Genomic DNA, 18,868 nt, shown 5'->3' on the forward strand with positions numbered 1-18,868 from the left:
TTGACTGGGATCTGTTGGGCAATGAGTTGTCTACCTAAATTAACTATGGAGAGAATGGAGCATTGATGTCAATCTTGCCAGTGCTTCTGGAGGAGAAAGGCAGCTGTTGGTGCCTGTGACATCTTTTACCCATGAATATAGGAAGCTAGTTAATAGAAACAGTGGTTCTGTGGCGTCATATTTATGATGTGAAAATACAATTTTGGCAAACCTCACTAGAAACTTAAGTATACTTCTGTCTGCTGGTCATCTAGGTACATTTTGTTGAAGACTGAAATATGATCTCTATTTTGACACACCAAATAAGGTTAACATAGCTACTAAAGTGCTATGTGTTACAGCTCGTTACAAACTCATTTAATTGACTTCTGTGTGGGTTTCTAGCAGTTTATGTTCTCAGACACCAAACTATCTACAGACATTGAGTTATATTCCTTAAGTATGGTGTTAATGGCCATTCCAAAGCTGCTGAGGTTTGCACCATAATGAGAAAAATGGAAGGCATCTCCAATTGTAACATAAATAGCAGAGCCATGAATAGTGTGAAGAGGAAAAATAGCATTCTAAAAATAACCAGAATTATTATAACCACGTCCATTCTCTGTTTTGAAGGACAAAATATGACTAATACTGTTGTGCTTTATTCCTTGCAAACAATTTCTTTAGGATGATCGTTTTCATGCTGTTGTTCTGCAGAGCTTTCTCCTAAGCTATTTCTGGTTCTTCCATGATTTGAAGTTAATTGGAGCAGTTTAAAGAGGGCAGTTTCATGGCTTTAGCACCAATACTAGTAAATGTGTGGCTGCACTGCAAATAGAATCAGGTGTTGAACTTGTGGACAATGGAGGCTTTAAATATTTTTTTAATAGCTATTTTCTCTTTGGATCAGTGAGCTGAACCATCTTGCCTGCAGTTAAACTATTGCTAAAGCCACTGCAGAGTATATGGGAGGAGGGGTCTGACAACTCCTTCTGCAGCCTGTTAAAATAGATTACATGTAATGTTGAATTGAAGTGCAAGAGGGATGGAACAATGTTTTCTTTCCAGAATTCCATATCAGTTTTCATTTTAAGATGCTTTCATCTTAAAATAAGCCTTCAGAATTTATTTTTACATTGAAAGTATAAAATTTTACAAGTGCTTATGTAGTCAGGTAATGTTGACTCTAAATACAGTCAATTTTAAGCAAAAAACCTTATCATTTGGCATCTATTTATAATTCTTATTTATACCACAGAAAGAGTGACAAAAAGATTTAAAAACCTATGTGTTTGTACCTGGTTTTTGTTTGTGTTTTAGGCCACGTTAGACTTTATGCACTATCTGTGCTTGTAGCTCCAGGTTTGGAAATATTCATCAGCCCACTGAGAACTGTCTTGCCAACCTGGTTTTTGGAGTTCTGTTGAAGACCAATGGTTAGAGCCCTCTTTTTTTGTCAGGCAGAATTTTTAGCAAAGTGAAGGTCATGATTGGAAGGATCTGATTACATTTGCTTCTAAATGCAAACTGATTGCAGTTCAAAAGTGTAATCCTGTTTATTTGTGGAGAACTGTCTCTAATACAGGGAAGTGTGGATCAGTAATTGAGATCTCTAGAAGTTTCCCAAGGCCCTGAATTGCTCAAAGTTGGGTGGCTTTAGTTCTAACACAAAACCGGTCAGAATTGCTGAAATAAAATGCATCACATTGTCTTTTTGTAAAGTACTTGTCGTTCAGTAAAATACCTAAAATGCTAACTAACATGCAAGATACTGATTTCAGGAATAAAAGTTCTTCTATGTTACTTTGTGTGAAGGTGGTAGCAAACAGAGTCGAAATACTATTTGGAATGACATTTTAAAAACCGAAAACATGCCATAAAGTGAATTTTTCACCATATCACTTTCACTACTGCAAAGCATCTTGCATCTTACTGTCAGGAATTTTTAAAGCTATTTCAATGAAATTTTAATTCTTTAACTCCTATAACTCTTCCATTTGGTTTGATTCTAATAATCTCTCTCTGGGTGGGTAGTGTCAGAGCAGGACATGTATAACCAGTTGACCTCATGCTTTTTGACATGATTCCTCTATGAGTAGAGTGCTGAAATCTCATTAACTACTTGCTTTGTGAACTTTTTTGACTTAAGATGCACCGTGACCTTCCATATTTTTTTTTAAGATGGCTAATTTCTAGTTTCTTCTGTCTCTTAATTTTCTGGGATATTTGATACCTCATCTGAAAGCAATAGTATTGAATCAGACTTCTGGTAGTTCTGTTGTCTATTTTGTCTTGTATGCAAATTTCATTAGCATGATGTTTATTTGTTTTCCTAGGTCACTAACAAGCATATGGGTGAGGTTCTATCCTAATTCACGTGTTTGTTCAGCTTGCATGTTTTTCTTCCTTATGTCGATAAGTTTTAACTGTTGTTCCATGTTGTTTGCATATGGTATAAATTAATGTAGCTATAACGCTGTAACCTTTTTAACTGTTAATTTTCTGTTTCAATCAGCAAACTGATTACTAACTTGAAATCCTTCTACTACAGTTATCACACCAAATTTTGGTGTTCTCTGAGCACCACTTAACAAAATAGTCTGTGTTCTGTAGTCAGATTTATATGCTCGTTTTGTTTATTTAAAACATGTTGCTCTCAATGCTCTTGAGATGCAGAATCTCATTACCGGAATGTCTGGGGACTGGCACACGCAGAATTTATTTTATTTTTTTGAAGCAACAGAATTGTACAAGACGGTTGCACAATAAATTCTAAAAAAAAAAAAAAAAAAAAAAACAAAACAAACAAACAAACAAAAAAACTTAGAAACCCATAGTGTATTTCTTGTGGATGATACGCTAATATCGGAGTGTTTCTTCTTTTTAAGCAGTGTGGAACGCTGCCTCTGGAAGTTGTTATCGCTGTCTTCCTTTCTCTGAAATGACACTGCCTTCAGATATGGCAGATGTAAACCAGCTGCTCTTTGAATTTGTCAGCATCGTGTACTTCTCATAATATTTCATTATTAATAGGAAATATTTAACATGTACCTTGCTAACTATCTCTAAAAAGTACTTTGTGTATCTGACACAGGCAAATCTTGCACTGAGCTCTTGTTACTGTCATCAGCTGAGCCGCAGTAATGCTGACAGATGCTGTCTCTTCCTTTTTCTGTTTTCTTGTCCCTCTGTCCTACTGTATCATCGCCACCCCTCCACATCAGTATCAGCAGGATCTGCGTTACTAGGATTAGTAGCATGCTGTGTCTCCAGAAGTTTTGATTTTATGATGAGCCCTCAATTGGATTTTTTTTTTGTCAGTGGTTTCCTGCTTTTTGTGTGTCTGCTATCCCTGTGACTTGTCTTCTCTTCCTTTTCTTGCTGTTACCAGCTGTGATGATGGAAGGATGAGTCTTACACCATGCCTACTAGTATTTCCCCCAGTAAATGAACTCTGACAGATGACTTTTCCATTTTCAGTATGTGACATTCTTAATGAGCAACCTCTTTCTGTTACTACCTTTTAACAGACCTAATATGAAAATGTTTGTTTTCCTTGTGTTCTGTTTTAACCAGTTCGGCAATACCTGCTACTGCAACTCAGTCTTACAGGCACTTTATTTTTGTCGTCCATTTCGGGAAAAAGTTTTGGCATACAAAGTGCAGCCTCGAAAGAAGGAAAGCCTCCTGACATGCCTCTCTGATCTCTTCAACAGTATTGCTACACAAAAGAAGAAGGTGGGAGTCATCCCACCCAAGAAATTTATTTCCCGATTGAGGAAAGAAAATGGTAAATGAAAATTTTATGCAGATTTAAGTGTACAAAACGTAAACGCAACTTCCTTTTTAAGTGAGTCCAAACTGTCAAGTTTTAACAGATTTCTGGAAGATTTTTGAACTCCTGTTTATGGTGTGAATTTCACCACCTCTGTAGCATAAGAACAGAGATTATATCAAAACTGTGCTGTGTTGTGAGGGGATTATCTAGTTACCTTTGTTTCTGTACTTGCTTAGACCAAGTACGGAGCACGTGCTTGGTCTCAGTATTCCAGTTACTCCACGTTGGCATCATGTTCTGTAGAGGTCTGCAGCAAGGCAGCACGCTTTAGGTTGTTGCTAGAAATTGTCACGGGCTCAACAGACCTCATGGAGTTGGTCAAAGTTGAACTCTCTAAGGAGACTTGAACCACTCCTAGCCTGCTTTCCTATGTTTGCAGTAAGATAAATTCCTTATCATGAGAACTAGTGGTTATTTCCCAGGGCTACTTTGTGAGGAGAAGTTCTGTGTGTTGATTTATCATCTCTGCTTGAACTTGAAAAGATAACAAACTTATAGTAGGGGATTTTTGCCCCTTGATGGTGGACTTAATGAACTAATGGCCCAAGGCAATACATCTGAATTTCTTTCTTTCTCTCCCTCCCCAAAGAAAAAAACCCAACAAACCAAAAAAACAAAAACAAAAAAACAAAACAAACAAACAAACAAAAACAAAAAAACAAACAAAAAAAAAAAACAACCACCAAACAGCCAAGCCCCCAAACCCTGAAACCAGTTGTGGCTTTCTTCAATTTCAGGAAATGCCCAAACTGAGTTTCATGTTATTTTTCAGCTGCCTGTTTCTTACAACCTGAGGAATAGGTGAGGGTAACCTAACATCCATTGTGAGAACAACAAAGTATAATTCTTCAAAAGCACTTAGCAGTGTAACCCACAATTGTATAATAGTGAAGAGAAGGGGGAAGGGCACACACTGATTGCTAAAAACATAGTAACTTGATACTATGAAGTATCTGTATTTTTTTCATTCTCCTTGATCTCTTCCTTTCCAGAATTATTTGATAATTATATGCAGCAGGATGCACATGAATTCCTAAACTACCTACTTAACACTATTGCTGACTTACTACAAGAAGAGAAAAAGCAGGAGAAGCAGAATGGCAAACTCCAGAATGGCAGCATTGAGAGTGAAGAAGGAGACAAGAATGATCTGACGTGGGTCCATGAAATCTTCCAAGGAACACTAACCAATGAAACCAGATGTCTTAACTGTGAGGCTGTACGTTTAAAACCAAACCAAACCTCTTAGATTTTTCACAGGTTCTGGATCATTTTCCCTAATACTAAGCACACTTTTTCATTTATTAGGATAGATGAAATTGCACTCTCTCTATTAAAATATGGAGCATAGCCTATTTTATGACTGTATCACCTCTATGTTCAAACCAATACTCATTAAGGTATGTTTCTCAGAAAAAGCGTAGTGTTTTTTCTGTTCCTCCTCCCTGTTTCCATCAAGGCAGTCTGCACCTGGCTGATATAAGTTGCCTTTTTGTCTTCATGTTATTTCCTGTGTCAGTGATTGATAGTTTATGTTGTGTTTCTACATGAGAGTTGCTCACTATTTATCTAGCTCTGGGATTAACCGAATTTCTTGAATGGGAAGTTTGTGTTTCTTGGTGCTGGTCCATAGCCACTCTATTTGAGAGCAAAAGTGCCACTAAGTCTAGAATTAGAACCACCACACCACCTTCAGACCAGGAATTTGTAGTTAGTCATGTGCTATGTCTGATTTAATATTTCTAAAAAAAAAAAAACCAACCAACTAATGACAACATCAACAAAAAAACCTCGGATGGGGAAAGAAAAAAGAAGTGATTACAACCGAAGTTCTTGGCATTTTAAATCTAAAACTATGGCTATGTGGTGAATAGAGGCTCTAAAAATTATATTTAATAAGATTCTGTCTCAAGAATTTTGAAATTAAAGGTTCCACAAATGGAAAGATGGTTTTTCTAACTGCTAACCCTTTTAATTGAAAACCCATCTGCCTGTTTTTGTGTTTCCTATAAGCATTTACTGTTAAAACTCTGAAATGCAGCAGGAAGCTATATCAGTCTACAAAGCAGAATGGAATATGGTTAAAGCCTCTCCAGCTCTGAGTGGTTAAAAACTTGTTTATTCCAGTGAAGTAAGCAGATGTGTCTTGAAGTCTCAAGGGGGAGAGATGTTTTGCAAGAAAGGTTTTTGCATTTGTTTCTTTGTGTGTTTTTCTGTTTTTTATTTTTTTTTTTTAATTTATGTTTTTTAATATTCCTCTCTGGATTGTAGCAACACATCAGATTATTTCTTCAGTTTTAGTTTACCTCAAGAAAGGGCCTCTGTGTATGTGTATATTTATTTTTTTATCGTGAAGCTCTCTACTTGCAACAAGGACATTGCACCATTCCAAAAATGGTTAAAAGAAATCTGCCAGTTCTAAACTGTTATGAAATGTTTCTTCTTATTTTTTTCAAGGTTAGTAGCAAAGATGAGGACTTTCTGGATCTATCGGTTGATGTGGAACAAAATACATCAATTACGCACTGTCTAAGGTAAATGAAAATACTTGGGAATGGAAAAAATACCTGCCCCTGGTCAGAAGGAAAGAGCCTAGCTTAGTTCCTCTATTGTGCAACAGTTGTAGGCTTTGGCTTATGGTAAAATACGTTTTTTTCAGTGCTGTTCATTTTACCTTTATCATGGGTTTCTGAGGCTGCTAGTTTCTTAGTGCTTTTTAGTAGTTAATGATTACAGTGATTTCTTAGTGGTATGTAAGATTGATTTTTCACTTTCTTTTATGGGAATTTTGTTACATCATATAATCAGGTTCTGTCAAAACTAAACAGGGTATGTTTGGTATCATAGTAAGTTTTTGTTTATTTTAATATTGTTACTGTGTTTCAGTTGTATGGTCCTGATGTTTGTGGTCAGATTTTTTTTTTTTTTTCCTGATAGAAATTTGTTCCATGTATGTGACTGCTAGGTCCAAGGCTTATCAGCTGCTAGGATACTGCAAGTTGCGTACAGCATCTGTTGGTTTTTTTTTTTTTTTTTTTTTTTAATAGCTGATAATGGATGTACAATTGCTAGGAGCTGAAAGATAATCCAGACTTTGGCTAGTCAGTGGCTAATGGCTATAGCTCTTAACATTTAATGTCCGCCACCAAAGAAAATACGGAGTGGCTACCTCTGAAAACAAAACACCATCACCTTATTGCTGTTTATTACATATATGTGAGTCCTGCCCAGAAAGTATGCAGTTAACAATTGAGGGTGTAATTCCCACATTTTTCCAGCTGAACATTGATACTATATCCCAAGACTAGGACAAATAGACCTAAAATGTGTTTGGGAGGAATGAGCGATATGAATAAGAGTAATTTAATCTTCTGTGTGTCCTTTGGGGTTTTTTCAGCATTATTAGCAGTAACTTTTAACTGGATGGTCTGACTGAATAACCCTGCTTATCTGACATTTCTTTAATTTCCACAGAGGATTTAGTAATACTGAAACTCTATGCAGTGAATATAAATACTATTGTGAGCAGTGCCGCAGTAAACAGGAAGCACAGAAGAGGTAAGGTTCACATATTCAGACTAATGTAAATATTCTCTTAAAATGGGCAGCCGTTGGAAAAATACACCTTGTGAATTCAGTAAAAAAATGGAACACTGTTTCGGTCTGCCTGTGTTTGATGGAACACGGAGTAAGGAAAAGTGGAGAGACCAAGTAACTTTGTGGCAACCTTATCAGAGAGAAACAAAGAGGTTAGTTTTGTATTCCTCCCTGAAGAGCTTATATCTGGTGCTTCCAGACATCCACATTTTCCCCAGTTAGTGTTAATCAGCTTAAAAGCCACTGGAAACCATTCCGTCTGCTTGCACTTGGAATACTATATACAAAAATCTCATTTCTCCCCTCATACTTGGTCACAGCCAGAGCAGCAAGACAGATTTATTTCATCTCTTTCTTCCCATTGATGTGATGAAAAATTAATGTTTTCAACATAGACAGTTGTCCTGCATTCAGGTGTCAGTTGTCTAGTTAATCTTTCAGAATAAATATTGCTTATTCTCACTGGAATATGCATGAGAAAAGAAGCCTTTTGAAAATCTTCACCACTTCAGATGCCTTTTAATGAGCTTCTTCATATTGAAACTGTTCTTGAACAAAGCTTCGGTTTAGGTGATCTGCTAATACCTTGTTCTTTGTTTCACATATTTTTGTGGTTCAGAATGCGAGTGAAAAAGTTGCCCATGATCCTAGCTCTGCACTTAAAAAGGTTCAAATACATGGACCAGCTGCATCGATACACCAAACTCTCCTACCGTGTAGTCTTTCCCTTGGAGCTCCGGCTCTTTAACACTTCAGGAGATGCTACAAACCCTGACAGAATGTATGACCTTGTGGCTGTAGTTGTTCACTGTGGCAGGTACGTTGGTTTTGTGCTTTCTGGACCTTAAATGCCTCTGCTTGAAATTTAAAAGGAGTCTGTCATCAATGTGCCATGTTATATATATATCATGATATATATATATGTATCATATAAAATAATATATATAATGATACAATATATATATATCACAGCTGATAATATGGGAGCATGCAAAGTAGTGTCAGAACTAGAAAAAGAGTTTTAGTCTTTTTTTATTACTTTTTACCTGGTCTAAATTTTGCTTTCTGATGACCCACTCTAAGGTTTGCTCTTTTATCGGCTTTCAAATATGGTGGCAATTCAGACAAGCTGTTTCTTTGAGGTGTAGCAAAGTAAGAGCAGTCTTTAAAAAAAAAAAAAAAACAAACAAAAAAAAAAACCACCCCCAATCCTACTTTCCCGGAAAGCTACATGAAATAAAAACAAATTTTGGAAAAACACTTACTAAAATAGAATTGTTGCAGTTCTCATGTTGCTACTTGAGGAACCATTGAAGTTTTTTTAGAAGCTGCTGCCACCATGTGGAATAAACTGTGTACTGCTGATTTTTAAAAATACCCTTATTTTCTTTATTCAATTTTTGTTGTTGTTGGAGTGGCTTTAATTCTGTTTTTACAAGCAAAGAGGAAAAACTTTTAAGCACTTTTAGGAAAAAAGCAGTCATGGAAGACAAAAAACATTGATAACTGCCTTCTGGAAGTGTGAGTTTTAAAGTAATAAGTTATTACAGCACACAAATGTTTTGAAACATCTTTGTGAGGAACAAGACAATATAATCAACACTAGTATTGCATAGGTTTAGTATAAATAAACTACATCTGATTCAGGTGATTTTTGTTTTGATATAGTTGTGCTATCTTGTATATTTTTATCATTTTAAGATCTTATCCTGTGTATTTTCTTCTGTAGATTCTTAGTTGCTATACCTGTAACTACATTTTTGTTTTAACAATGGTGGCTAATAATTCAGATGCATTAAATGGCTTTGCTTTTTCTTCTCAAACCCTTTGTCTTGTTACGGGGCTTTTAGGAATCCCGTGGCTCTTCTGGTTTGAATTCTTACTAGGAACTTACCAAAGGCTTAAAATAAACTACAATTTCTAAATATTTAAGTTCTCACAACTTGTTTTAAATATTTTGACCTTAGAGTTTTACTTTTCATTTAGTTGCTCTAAAAGAAATTTCATTCTCTGACAGGTAGTGTGTTTATGTGTATCCATAATTAGGACTAGAGAAGTACTTTCTTTTACCTACAGCTAATACGAACATAGGTTGTTTTAAAGCCTGATGTAGGTACTAAGTAAAAAGTAAATCCATGGGTGGGGAGGAAATTTTTATTTTTCTTTTCCCCCCTTCATTCTGTCCCTGGACTGCTGTTTGAGAATTTGAGGTTAGTAGCTTGATAGCTCATAGTTTTCCACCCATATAGTTTATTATCTCAAACTGCTACCTCTTCAGTGCAGCCTGCCTACCTTTACCCTGCAAAACCATCTCCCTTTGAGTTAGGTCATTTTGTTGTCCCTTCCCTTCAAGGCAAATGTTCGGGGTGTAGGGTATAGAATTGGACTGGGAAACTGCCCCTAGAAAAGTGGGAACACCAGTCGCAGAAAGCCTGTCTGCAGTCAGTCACAGGCTAAACCACACTGAGAATTTTAAAAGTATCTCCCGTGCAAATCAAATATTTCAGACAGATGGTCATTAAAAAAATTCTCAGCGGTGGTGAATGCAACAAAACAGTGATTGAAATAAGTGGCTTTTAATTTTGTTTGTTGAAATACATGAACAACTATATGAAATATTTATGAAATTGTGTATTTTGAATATATTGCATTTGGCAAGTAGCAAAGGCAGAAATTTTAATTCAAGCAATTTGGTAAAGTCTAAGAACCGAAACAATGTTCCGAGTAGTATTAAACAACATTAAGGTCTGGGAAACCTAACTCTGCCAGTAATCGTGTGGGAGAGCAGTCATCCTGCCTTTGTAGGCACCAGAGTAATAAGTCTTCAATCCTTTTTTCTGGCAGTGGTCCAAATCGTGGACATTATATCACCATTGTGAAGAGCCATGGCTTTTGGTTGCTGTTTGATGATGACATTGTAGAGGTGGGTATGCTATTACATGGTGAAAACAAGTGTAGACAGCATCACTCTCCAGCTCTGGTTTTATGTCTGGGATTAGCTTTTGCACCTGTGAAAGTATTTCAGCAAAACCTGTGCACAGAATAATTTCGGACGTTTCAAAAGTAAACTTCAGCGTTTTTGTGCATTTTCGTTATAGAAGTGGTGTGGAGAAGGGCAAACGAACACGAGGGTTGTGTGGACACCTCAGACATGGGGTGGTGTGCACCTGTTTGGACTGAAATATCACAATTGTCTTATTCGAGATCTGAAATGCTCTTATTTCAACCTGCCTTTTGGGTTCCTTTTTGTTGCTAACTTGCTTTGTGCTAGTTGCATTTCATTGCTGCATTTAAGAACTTCTAACCTTTTTTTTTTATAGGCAGTTTTCCCCAACAAATTGAATTGTAGAAAAACTGTAAAAAAAAAGATTTGGGAGACTGTATTAAGGTCCTGAGAGTGTATACAAAGATGTTTGGGCTATTTGTGATAGTGTTTCCACAATCTGCTCAAGCAAATTTTTCCCTACCTTTTCTACTAACATATCTGTAAGACTGGTATCCAAAATATTTATATATCCATGTATTTCACATAATCGTTAAGTAAATATCAATCAGTAGAACAAATACCATAGTAGAACTGCTTTTTGTAAAGATGGAAATGTACTGTTTGCCTCTAAGATCTCCTGGTCAAGGTTAAGGCCTGATGATAGGTGTCTAAATAGGCACAGCAAAATCCTTGCTTGTGTTGAAATAAAGATGATGTAGTATATTCTCCAATTTTTTTTTTTTTTTTAAGCTTTGCTTAGCTTTGAGCATCAGGGGTGACTTCCTGATGATTTGGATAGCTTATGTGACTGTCAACAGTTGCCTTTCTCCCATTATTATGTTTTGAGGGTTATTTTCCTCTGCTTCTGTCATGGATGAAGTACATAATTGTGTCAGCTAATTTTGGAAATAGTGTTCAGTATTTTTAAATGCAAGTATTCGCTGCCTTTTCAATCCAGGAGATGAACTTTACGTTTTAAAAGTAGATGTAAAAGAACCAACTTGTTGTTCTGTATTTGTTTTTTATCAGTCACTTCTATGTTGTATCTTAGCTTTTAGGTCAAAGCAGAATTTCTTTTCATCTGCAGACTGTTGGCACTATTATAGATGTGCCAAAACGTAGCTTTTAAATATGCACTGTTTGTTATTGGACAATAAATTCAAGGAGCTGTCACAAGTAAGCTAGCATGTAGTTCCTCTCTCCTGGAGGAATGCTTTTTTTTCCATGGCTTTCTCTTTTTAAGTTCATCTTCTTTTACAGAGGTTATCTAAATTGCTGTAAAAATAAAGCTCTTTGATCTGAAATTTCTACTTTTTGTGTCTTCCATGGTTCTTTGAGTTTTCACTGTCTTGATGAGGCTTACCAATGCAGCCCTGTCCTGTAGCACTACCTCTGCCCCAGCTGTGGATCGGAAGTTTAAGATTCCTTTTCTTGCTAGAAGATTCCCCCTGTTTGGCGTTTGCATGTGGTGTTTTTCTGTGAAATTGAGGCTTTGCTTTTCCTATCAGTGGAGGGCATGAAAAATTGCATGTGAGAGTTTTGCACGAGTCATTTGAGATCATTGGACCTTTCTGATGAACAGTTGTTGCTTGACCTGCTCTGAAGAGTGTAGCATCAGGATTCCTGCTGGGTTTGCCCCCGAGGATCTCTTCACTGACTAGCCATTGCAGCTGCTCCTGCCTTCTAAATGTGTGATGAACGTGAAGCTTACCTCTCACCTCCCTCTAACTAGCAAGTACCACCCTTGCTCTTTCCTCAACCTTCTAGAATTCGCCTGAATTTCTGGCGGTTCAGTGATCAAGAACAGGATAGTGGAGACTGCTCTTCCGTTCCTGATGCTACAGGCTGCTGGAAGAAGTAGCTGTGGTTTTACTCATCTGTTCTCTCTCCCTGCTTAGTCATCAGCTCTTGAGAATTAGTTCCTTACTAGTGCTGCAGGCTATTCACTAAAAAAGTGAAGTAAAACCACAACTACTTTTGTCAGTTCTGTCTGCTGCCTAAAGAGATTTAAATATCTACTCTGAATTTCACCAAGTACTGTTTTCAAACTGTTTGTGATTGGCCATAAGGTGACACTACAGGAAATATATTGCTGTGTATGACATTACAGAGGTTGTCCTTAAAAATGGAGTGGCAAATGAAACCCCAAAGTCCCAAATCCCCTAAAATGTAAATTCTGCATAAGGTTTATGACTTTAGGCTAACCACAGGAGCCTTCGACTCTTTAGAGACTCTTAAGAACCTTAAAGCAGATTTTTTTTCTTTTTTGTCTTTTTTAAGCTTTGGAGACTTAACATTCTAGGTGTGAACTGGCTACACAACAAAACAGATACTAGTCAGCAGACTTCAGAAGATGAGTCCAAAGCCCTTGTACCTGTATACGGTTTTTTCTAACCGAAAGAACACAGAAGATAGCTTTTTTCCCCCTCGAATACCGTTAAAAAGCTTTGTTGCATTTTTGGCAAGTGATATGAATTAATAGCTCTGAACTGTCAATAGGAAGTAGTTTATCCTCATTACCCACTAAATGTCATCAGTGGTGAAGTCATATTTATTTATCTATTTGGATTTGGTTGGAAGGCCAACTTCCAATTAAATTGAAGATAGATGATAATCAAACATACTACAGCATATGTGAAAAGCAACTGCATCAAATCCAGGAGGCAGATCGGTCCAAATGGGATACTGCGCCAAGGAAAATTAATTGAGAAACCTGAGTAAATGATCTCTGGCTAATTTGACATGTTGTCATTAGAGCAGTTAAGTGATACATCACAGTGACAATGTTTATCTAAAACAGAGAGGGAGAAGTGTCCACCCAGGGAGCTCTCCAAATGGAGAAAAGGGGGGAATGCCTTTGTTTAAATATTTGTTCAGAGATTTGCAGCATGTAATTGAATGCTATGAATGGTATGCAAGAGGAGGTTTGGGGAACCAGAATACTCTGGAAAAGAGCAAAGGGTATTTAAGCTCAGTTAACAGGAAGAATCGCCTTAATGCCAGGGGAGGCTGCAAAACCCTAGAAGTAGTTGTGAAACCATCGACTGGTTGTTACTCTAAAGCTGCAGCTGTGTAAAACTTTGCTGTCCACAATATCCATGGTCAGCTAAGGATGGGAAGAATAGAGTCTATATAATCCTCTCTCAGTTCCACTGTGTTTTCTGTGGATAGTGAAATTAAAGAAGGAAGTCGGTTTTGCTGTGATAAAACTAAAAATATCTGTAGGATGAATTAATCTACATCGAGTGTTTGAGTTGCATTCAAAATGAGTTGTGGAAATAGACTTGATTGCATGGCAAGTTAGTTGGCACTTAAAATAAAACATGTTTGAGTTGTCTGCTAAATATATTACAAGGACTGAAGAATGTTCTTTTGCTATTTTTCTGTTAAAACGTATCTAACGCTTTGTAGTAGACATTATGTTAATAAATTGTGTGAAAATGCAGAAGCCCTCAGTACAGTATTTCAGCTTCTCTGTATTCCTTAAATGGAGATGAAAGAAAGACAAAATACCTGTTTGGGGCTTATTCCACCCCCTCCCAATATTTTTTTTTTTTTTTTTTTTTAACAGGAGATGTTCAGCAAAACTATTCAAAGGAAAATTTCTGCAGCTCTGTCCTGCAGTTGATTCATCTTCTGGAAACTTACTGACTGTGTTTTCTTTGTGCTTCAGAAAGGCTGAGGAAAGGATGGCCTAAACTCACAGGTGGCTTGGCAGTGCCTCTGAGAGAAGCCAGTGCTTTTGTGTTTGCTGGTGGTGCTACAGTCTGTTCAGTGAGCAACGGTTTAGCACACTGCCAGATAGATCCTGTAGCTGAGGAGGCTCCTCAATGGAGTCATAGCATAGTCCCTTTCTTTTAAGATGTGAGCACAAGCTGATCTCTGCTACTTCCTCTCATGATCAAAGCAGGTGTGCAGCCCAGAGCCTCTTCTGTTCTGGTCATTTCTTTGCTTCCTCAACTTTATTCCTCGGGGAAAAAAGGGAAACTTTAGGCTAGTCTCCCTTTGGTCCTGCATAACAAATTTGGGCTACTTCAGCCTCTCATGTCTGTGGATCCAGGATCCTAAAGGTATTTTCAGATACTAAAACACAGCGGAGTGCTGAGCAACACAGGTCACTGGGAGTATTTTATTTCAGTGTTTTGGTCTCTGTGTTTGCTCTCTACTTACTGCAGAATCAAATTCAGTAACGTGAAGCCAGTTGTTCTCAGGAGTGGGATCAAGACTGTAGAACTTGCATCTTTAAAAGCCCTCTAAAATGCCCTTACAGGCCTTGCTGGTTGGCGTATAAAATGAAAAACTGCTTTTCTGCATATAGTTCACAACTTGAAATATAAGCAGGCCATTTAATTCTATTAGTATGGCAAATAACTTATTTCTCTTAAAACACAAACCTTATGATAATACTCCAGTAGGCATTGTACCAGCAGATCCTAAGGAAGGAGAGCCCTCATAAGACCAGAAGATCATAATCGGATGAGATCCACAGATTTCATGGTATAACTGCCAGTAGCACTTGCAGGTCTTCTTTACATAAGAGGGTCACAGGAACTTTGGACTTATTTCAGCTGAATATTCAGACTGCTCAAGATGGTCCTTCTGTACTCCCAACTGTACGAAAGTCTTTGCTGATCAGTGACTGCTTTTTTTCATTTACATTACAAACATAGTCAGGAAAGTTAACACCATACTGAATGAGAAAGCAAATACAAAAATGTCATGTACTCTTTTAAGGATACGTTGTCATGGATCCCCTTTTTTTTTTTTTTGTAGTCCAGCTTAAGAGTGTAGCACTTCTGAGAGGTTTATTATTTCAACTTGATTTCCTTTTTTTTTTTTTTCAACAGTGAACAAGGTATCAAGTGGAAAAAATGTTTTGGTGTATTTGGTTGGATTCACTGATACTGAAATATGGCTGTATTAATAGTGCGTGGCTTTCCAGCATCACCTCCAAGAACTGGAAATAGTGCTTTGTCTGGGAAAGGGATTCTTAAGGTGGAATTTTGACTGAGGCTAATTATAACTCTCATTAATTTTCAGAAAATTGATGCCCAGGCCATTGAAGAATTCTATGGGTTAACATCAGACATTTCCAAAAACTCAGAATCTGGATATATCCTCTTCTACCAGTCAAGAGACTAAGACAAAAAGATACATGTATACAAATAAAAGAAAAAAGGGATCAAGATATGTCCAAATGGAACATATTTGTGACAGCAGAAGCAGTTCCTCATTGTTGCTGTAGGACCAGGACAGATCCAGCAGGGCGAATAAAGGTTTCTCCCTGCATTTCGTGGAGGATTAGTGCTGACTGCCGTAAGAAGAAGAGCTTTTGTTCCAGTTTTCTTTCTGGGCTTTTTTTACGTGCTATCTTCCAAAATCTGTGTTACCTCTACTTGAAACCTGGCTGCTTATTTGTTCATGAACTGAAGAAGAGATTTAAAAGTAGCATTGTAGAATTTTTACCATTTAATGTTGGCCTGAGACTATACCTTGGTTTCTACCATCGTCGTTTTTCTGTATTTTAGCAGAATGATTTCAATATTCAGTGTCAGCTGAAGGCATATTTTAGGATATGAACAGCAGCTGGTTGCTGGATATTTTTGGTGACTCAGACTTGAGAAGCAGTACAAAGCTAAGACATATTGGAAATGTCAAGTCTGTGATTTTTATAAAAAAAAAAACAGACAAAAAAACGCTGCAGCATTGTAAATTTCCCCATTATGCATTATCTTGGGTTTAGATAACACTAACAACACTGCTTCTTTTTAGATTTTTATTTTTACTGATCTGTTTCTTCTTCAGAAGGTATAGAACTTCGTCCACATTCAGCCTAGTCTATTGTGCATTTTTCTTTTGAAGCAGAAGTTTTGACTCAAAGCCACACTGCTGCAAATTTAAGGGGAGCAGAAAAGCAGTTACCTTTTGAATATGTCTGGCAACCAGTTGCTGTAGAAAGTTTGAAGTTACAGCGTTTCTTGGAGCTATTGCGTAAACCAAAAGTGCCCTCATTCTGAAACAGGATCTGTTCGATGTTTCATTCAATACATAGTAAACTGATGCAACTAGCCTTTTGAATCTATGCTACTACACAGAAACAGCACTAATTGTGAAGGGTTAACCAAGGGAAGCATTATTTATGTAACTAATCCAGTTGTTCTTAGTCTTCAAGAGAATGAACGTGTAAGAAGGAAAACCATCCAACCAGCCCAGACATCACCTGGCTAAATGTTCCTCATCATCTGTTGGCAATGTTTGTATCGATCCGGGAATCATAACTCCCCCCTACAGATGCTTCTGATTGTTTTACCTCTATAGGCCTTGCTTCACAGGGGAAATTGTTAGTCTTTTGAAGACTGAAACCAAGTAATTATCCGTTACGTGTGTATATATTATAATCTCAAGGATAACTAGAAAGAAAAGACTAAGGAAGTTTGTAAGAAATCTCACAAAATCTTCTGTAATCTTCTTTTTGAAAAGTCCTGTTGCCGTGCCAAAGCTTGTTGCAGCTGGCTCTAAACTACCAGTGGAAATGAGTATTTTTCTTTCTTCATCTTGTTAGGTAACACAAGAGCTGTCCTCTGGGTGGTTGCGCCCAGCACAGCCGTTCGTGGGATATACCAGTGATTGTTGTTCTTGGGGACATTTAACTTATGCAATTCTGTGGCTCGTACAGGATATAAAATATTTTACCAAAACATTGTCCTCAGGAAAACAGCATTTCACAAACAGTTTCTTGTGGTGGCTGTATGTATCTGTTTCTTCTTATCATGACCAGAAACGTAATGTTAGCAATTAACTCCTGTCTTCAAAATGCAAGTTAATCATTACCATTGTATTCCAACTGGGTACAGGTTCCATTCTTCTGGCACATCTCCTCTTCCAGAAGATAAAATACGGACATTGGGTTTTTTAATTATTTTTTATTATACAGAGTACTGTCATTTTAAGAGACATATTCAATAACAGCAAACGTTCCTGTCATCTTGTTCCTATTGTGTGAAAATTGTTACTGGCTAAGAGTTTTCTCCCCTTGTTCACACACAAGCTGTGAGTCCTCTCCTGGTGGCGCTACCAGAAGACAGTCATCACTAAGTCTTGCAAAAAATTAAAAAAAAAAAAAAAAAAAAGGGAAAACAAAAAAAAAAAAAAAAAAGGAAAAAAAAAAAAAAAAGAGAGCACTGAGTTAAAAATAATCCTAAACAGTAAATACAAAAATTAATGTAGTACACTAGACATGTATTTTGTATATCTGGTGATACATTTTTACAAATAAAATACCTGACAGAGAGAATATTGAAAGATATATACTATAGATTAAAAACTGTTAAAAGTGCACTTTTGCTACAGATTTATAAGGAGACTAAAAGGAATTAAATTGGAAGAGAATGGTGTGATGTTACTTCTGTATAATAAATGACCCCACCTGTCTCCAATAAAGGTCATGTATGATCAAATGCACATGGCCCAAATGCTTTTCCTTCAATTTCAACCTGAGGCAGAAATAAAAGCAGTTGGTTAGTCGCCTGCTCTCTCAGCTTCTCCCTCCGTGCTGGCTGGCTGAGGGGTTCTGACCCTGCTGTGTTTGCATGTGTATAACCCGTGCATGAGCAGGTTAAACCGAGAGAAACGAGTAACTGGGTGTCAGAGACGATAATTGCTGTGCTGGTGAGCCAGGAGAGGTTACCCCGGGGCCTTTTCCCCTGCCACCCATCCCCGCTCCTGCTGTTCCTTTATCTCTTCATCATCCCCTGGAGCTTTGCCCTCGCCTTTCCCTGTGATTTCCTTTTCCCTTCTCCCTCTTTTACCCCTCGCTGTCGGACTCTGTAAGACTTCCTTGCAAATACTACGCGACTGATCTAGAACACAGAGACATTTCAAAGCAAAAATAGCGCCATGCGCTCGGAGCTTTGCCGGTTCATTGCGGGACAGGTCTTCGTTTCTGTGTGGTTCACTGGAGTTCACTTCTGTGTGGGGAAAATTTGATCGAAGGTTGCTCCTGTGAGTAGGAATTCACGGGATTAGGTCAGAACGCAGTTGAAGCAAATGAGAATCAAAAATGACAGCTGCTCTGTAAAAACACATTTTAAATCCAAAATGCTGTCTGGTCCTTGTCCTGCTGGGTCACACATTAGCAATAAATAAATGGAGCTAATTTTAACTCTAGCGAATGCGAGTTTGACTTTCAGTCACTTTAGAAAGAGTATTACCCAGAATTAATTTTGTCGAGGGCAAACAACCCAAACCAGACTGTCTGACAGCCATGTGGTTTTAGCTTTGAGAACCAGTAAGGCAGGATTGGTATTAGGGTTTGGGGGCTGGTCTTCTTGTTTCAGGTCTTCTCCAGAACCTAGCACTGGTGTGAGGGTGCAGGCCATCCCATGATAATTATTTGTCTCCGCTAATCAGCAGCTGAAGCAAAATGCACCCGCGTTGCTCTTTTGCCTCTTAATTCAGCAGATCCTACA

At 37.5% G+C, this 18,868-nt stretch overlaps 1 protein-coding gene across 2 annotated transcripts in view; it reads left to right on the top strand.

The window, feature by feature from the left end:
- LOC104358396 (ubiquitin carboxyl-terminal hydrolase 12) overlaps window positions 1-17,861 on the top strand; it is a 32,612-nt gene extending 14,751 nt beyond the window's left edge. Inside the window, exons 3-9 of one of the 2 annotated variants that reach the window (XM_032983407.2) lie at window positions 3,556-3,769; window positions 4,810-5,036; window positions 6,275-6,351; window positions 7,292-7,375; window positions 8,034-8,231; window positions 10,259-10,337; window positions 15,441-17,861. In XM_032983407.2, the coding sequence (XP_032839298.2) occupies window positions 3,556-3,769; window positions 4,810-5,036; window positions 6,275-6,351; window positions 7,292-7,375; window positions 8,034-8,231; window positions 10,259-10,337; window positions 15,441-15,542 (981 nt within the window). In that variant the 3' untranslated portion in view covers window positions 15,543-17,861. The remainder of the gene's footprint in view (window positions 1-3,555; window positions 3,770-4,809; window positions 5,037-6,274; window positions 6,352-7,291; window positions 7,376-8,033; window positions 8,232-10,258; window positions 10,338-15,440) is intronic. The other variant, XM_032983409.2, reaches the window with a different exon arrangement.
- Window positions 17,862-18,868: the final 1,007 nt, after the last annotated feature.

Source organism: Tyto alba, unplaced genomic scaffold, assembly GCF_018691265.1.
Source record: "Tyto alba isolate M040663 unplaced genomic scaffold, T.alba_DEE_v4.0 Super-Scaffold_5, whole genome shotgun sequence".
Lineage (NCBI taxonomy): Eukaryota > Metazoa > Chordata > Aves > Strigiformes > Tytonidae > Tyto > Tyto alba.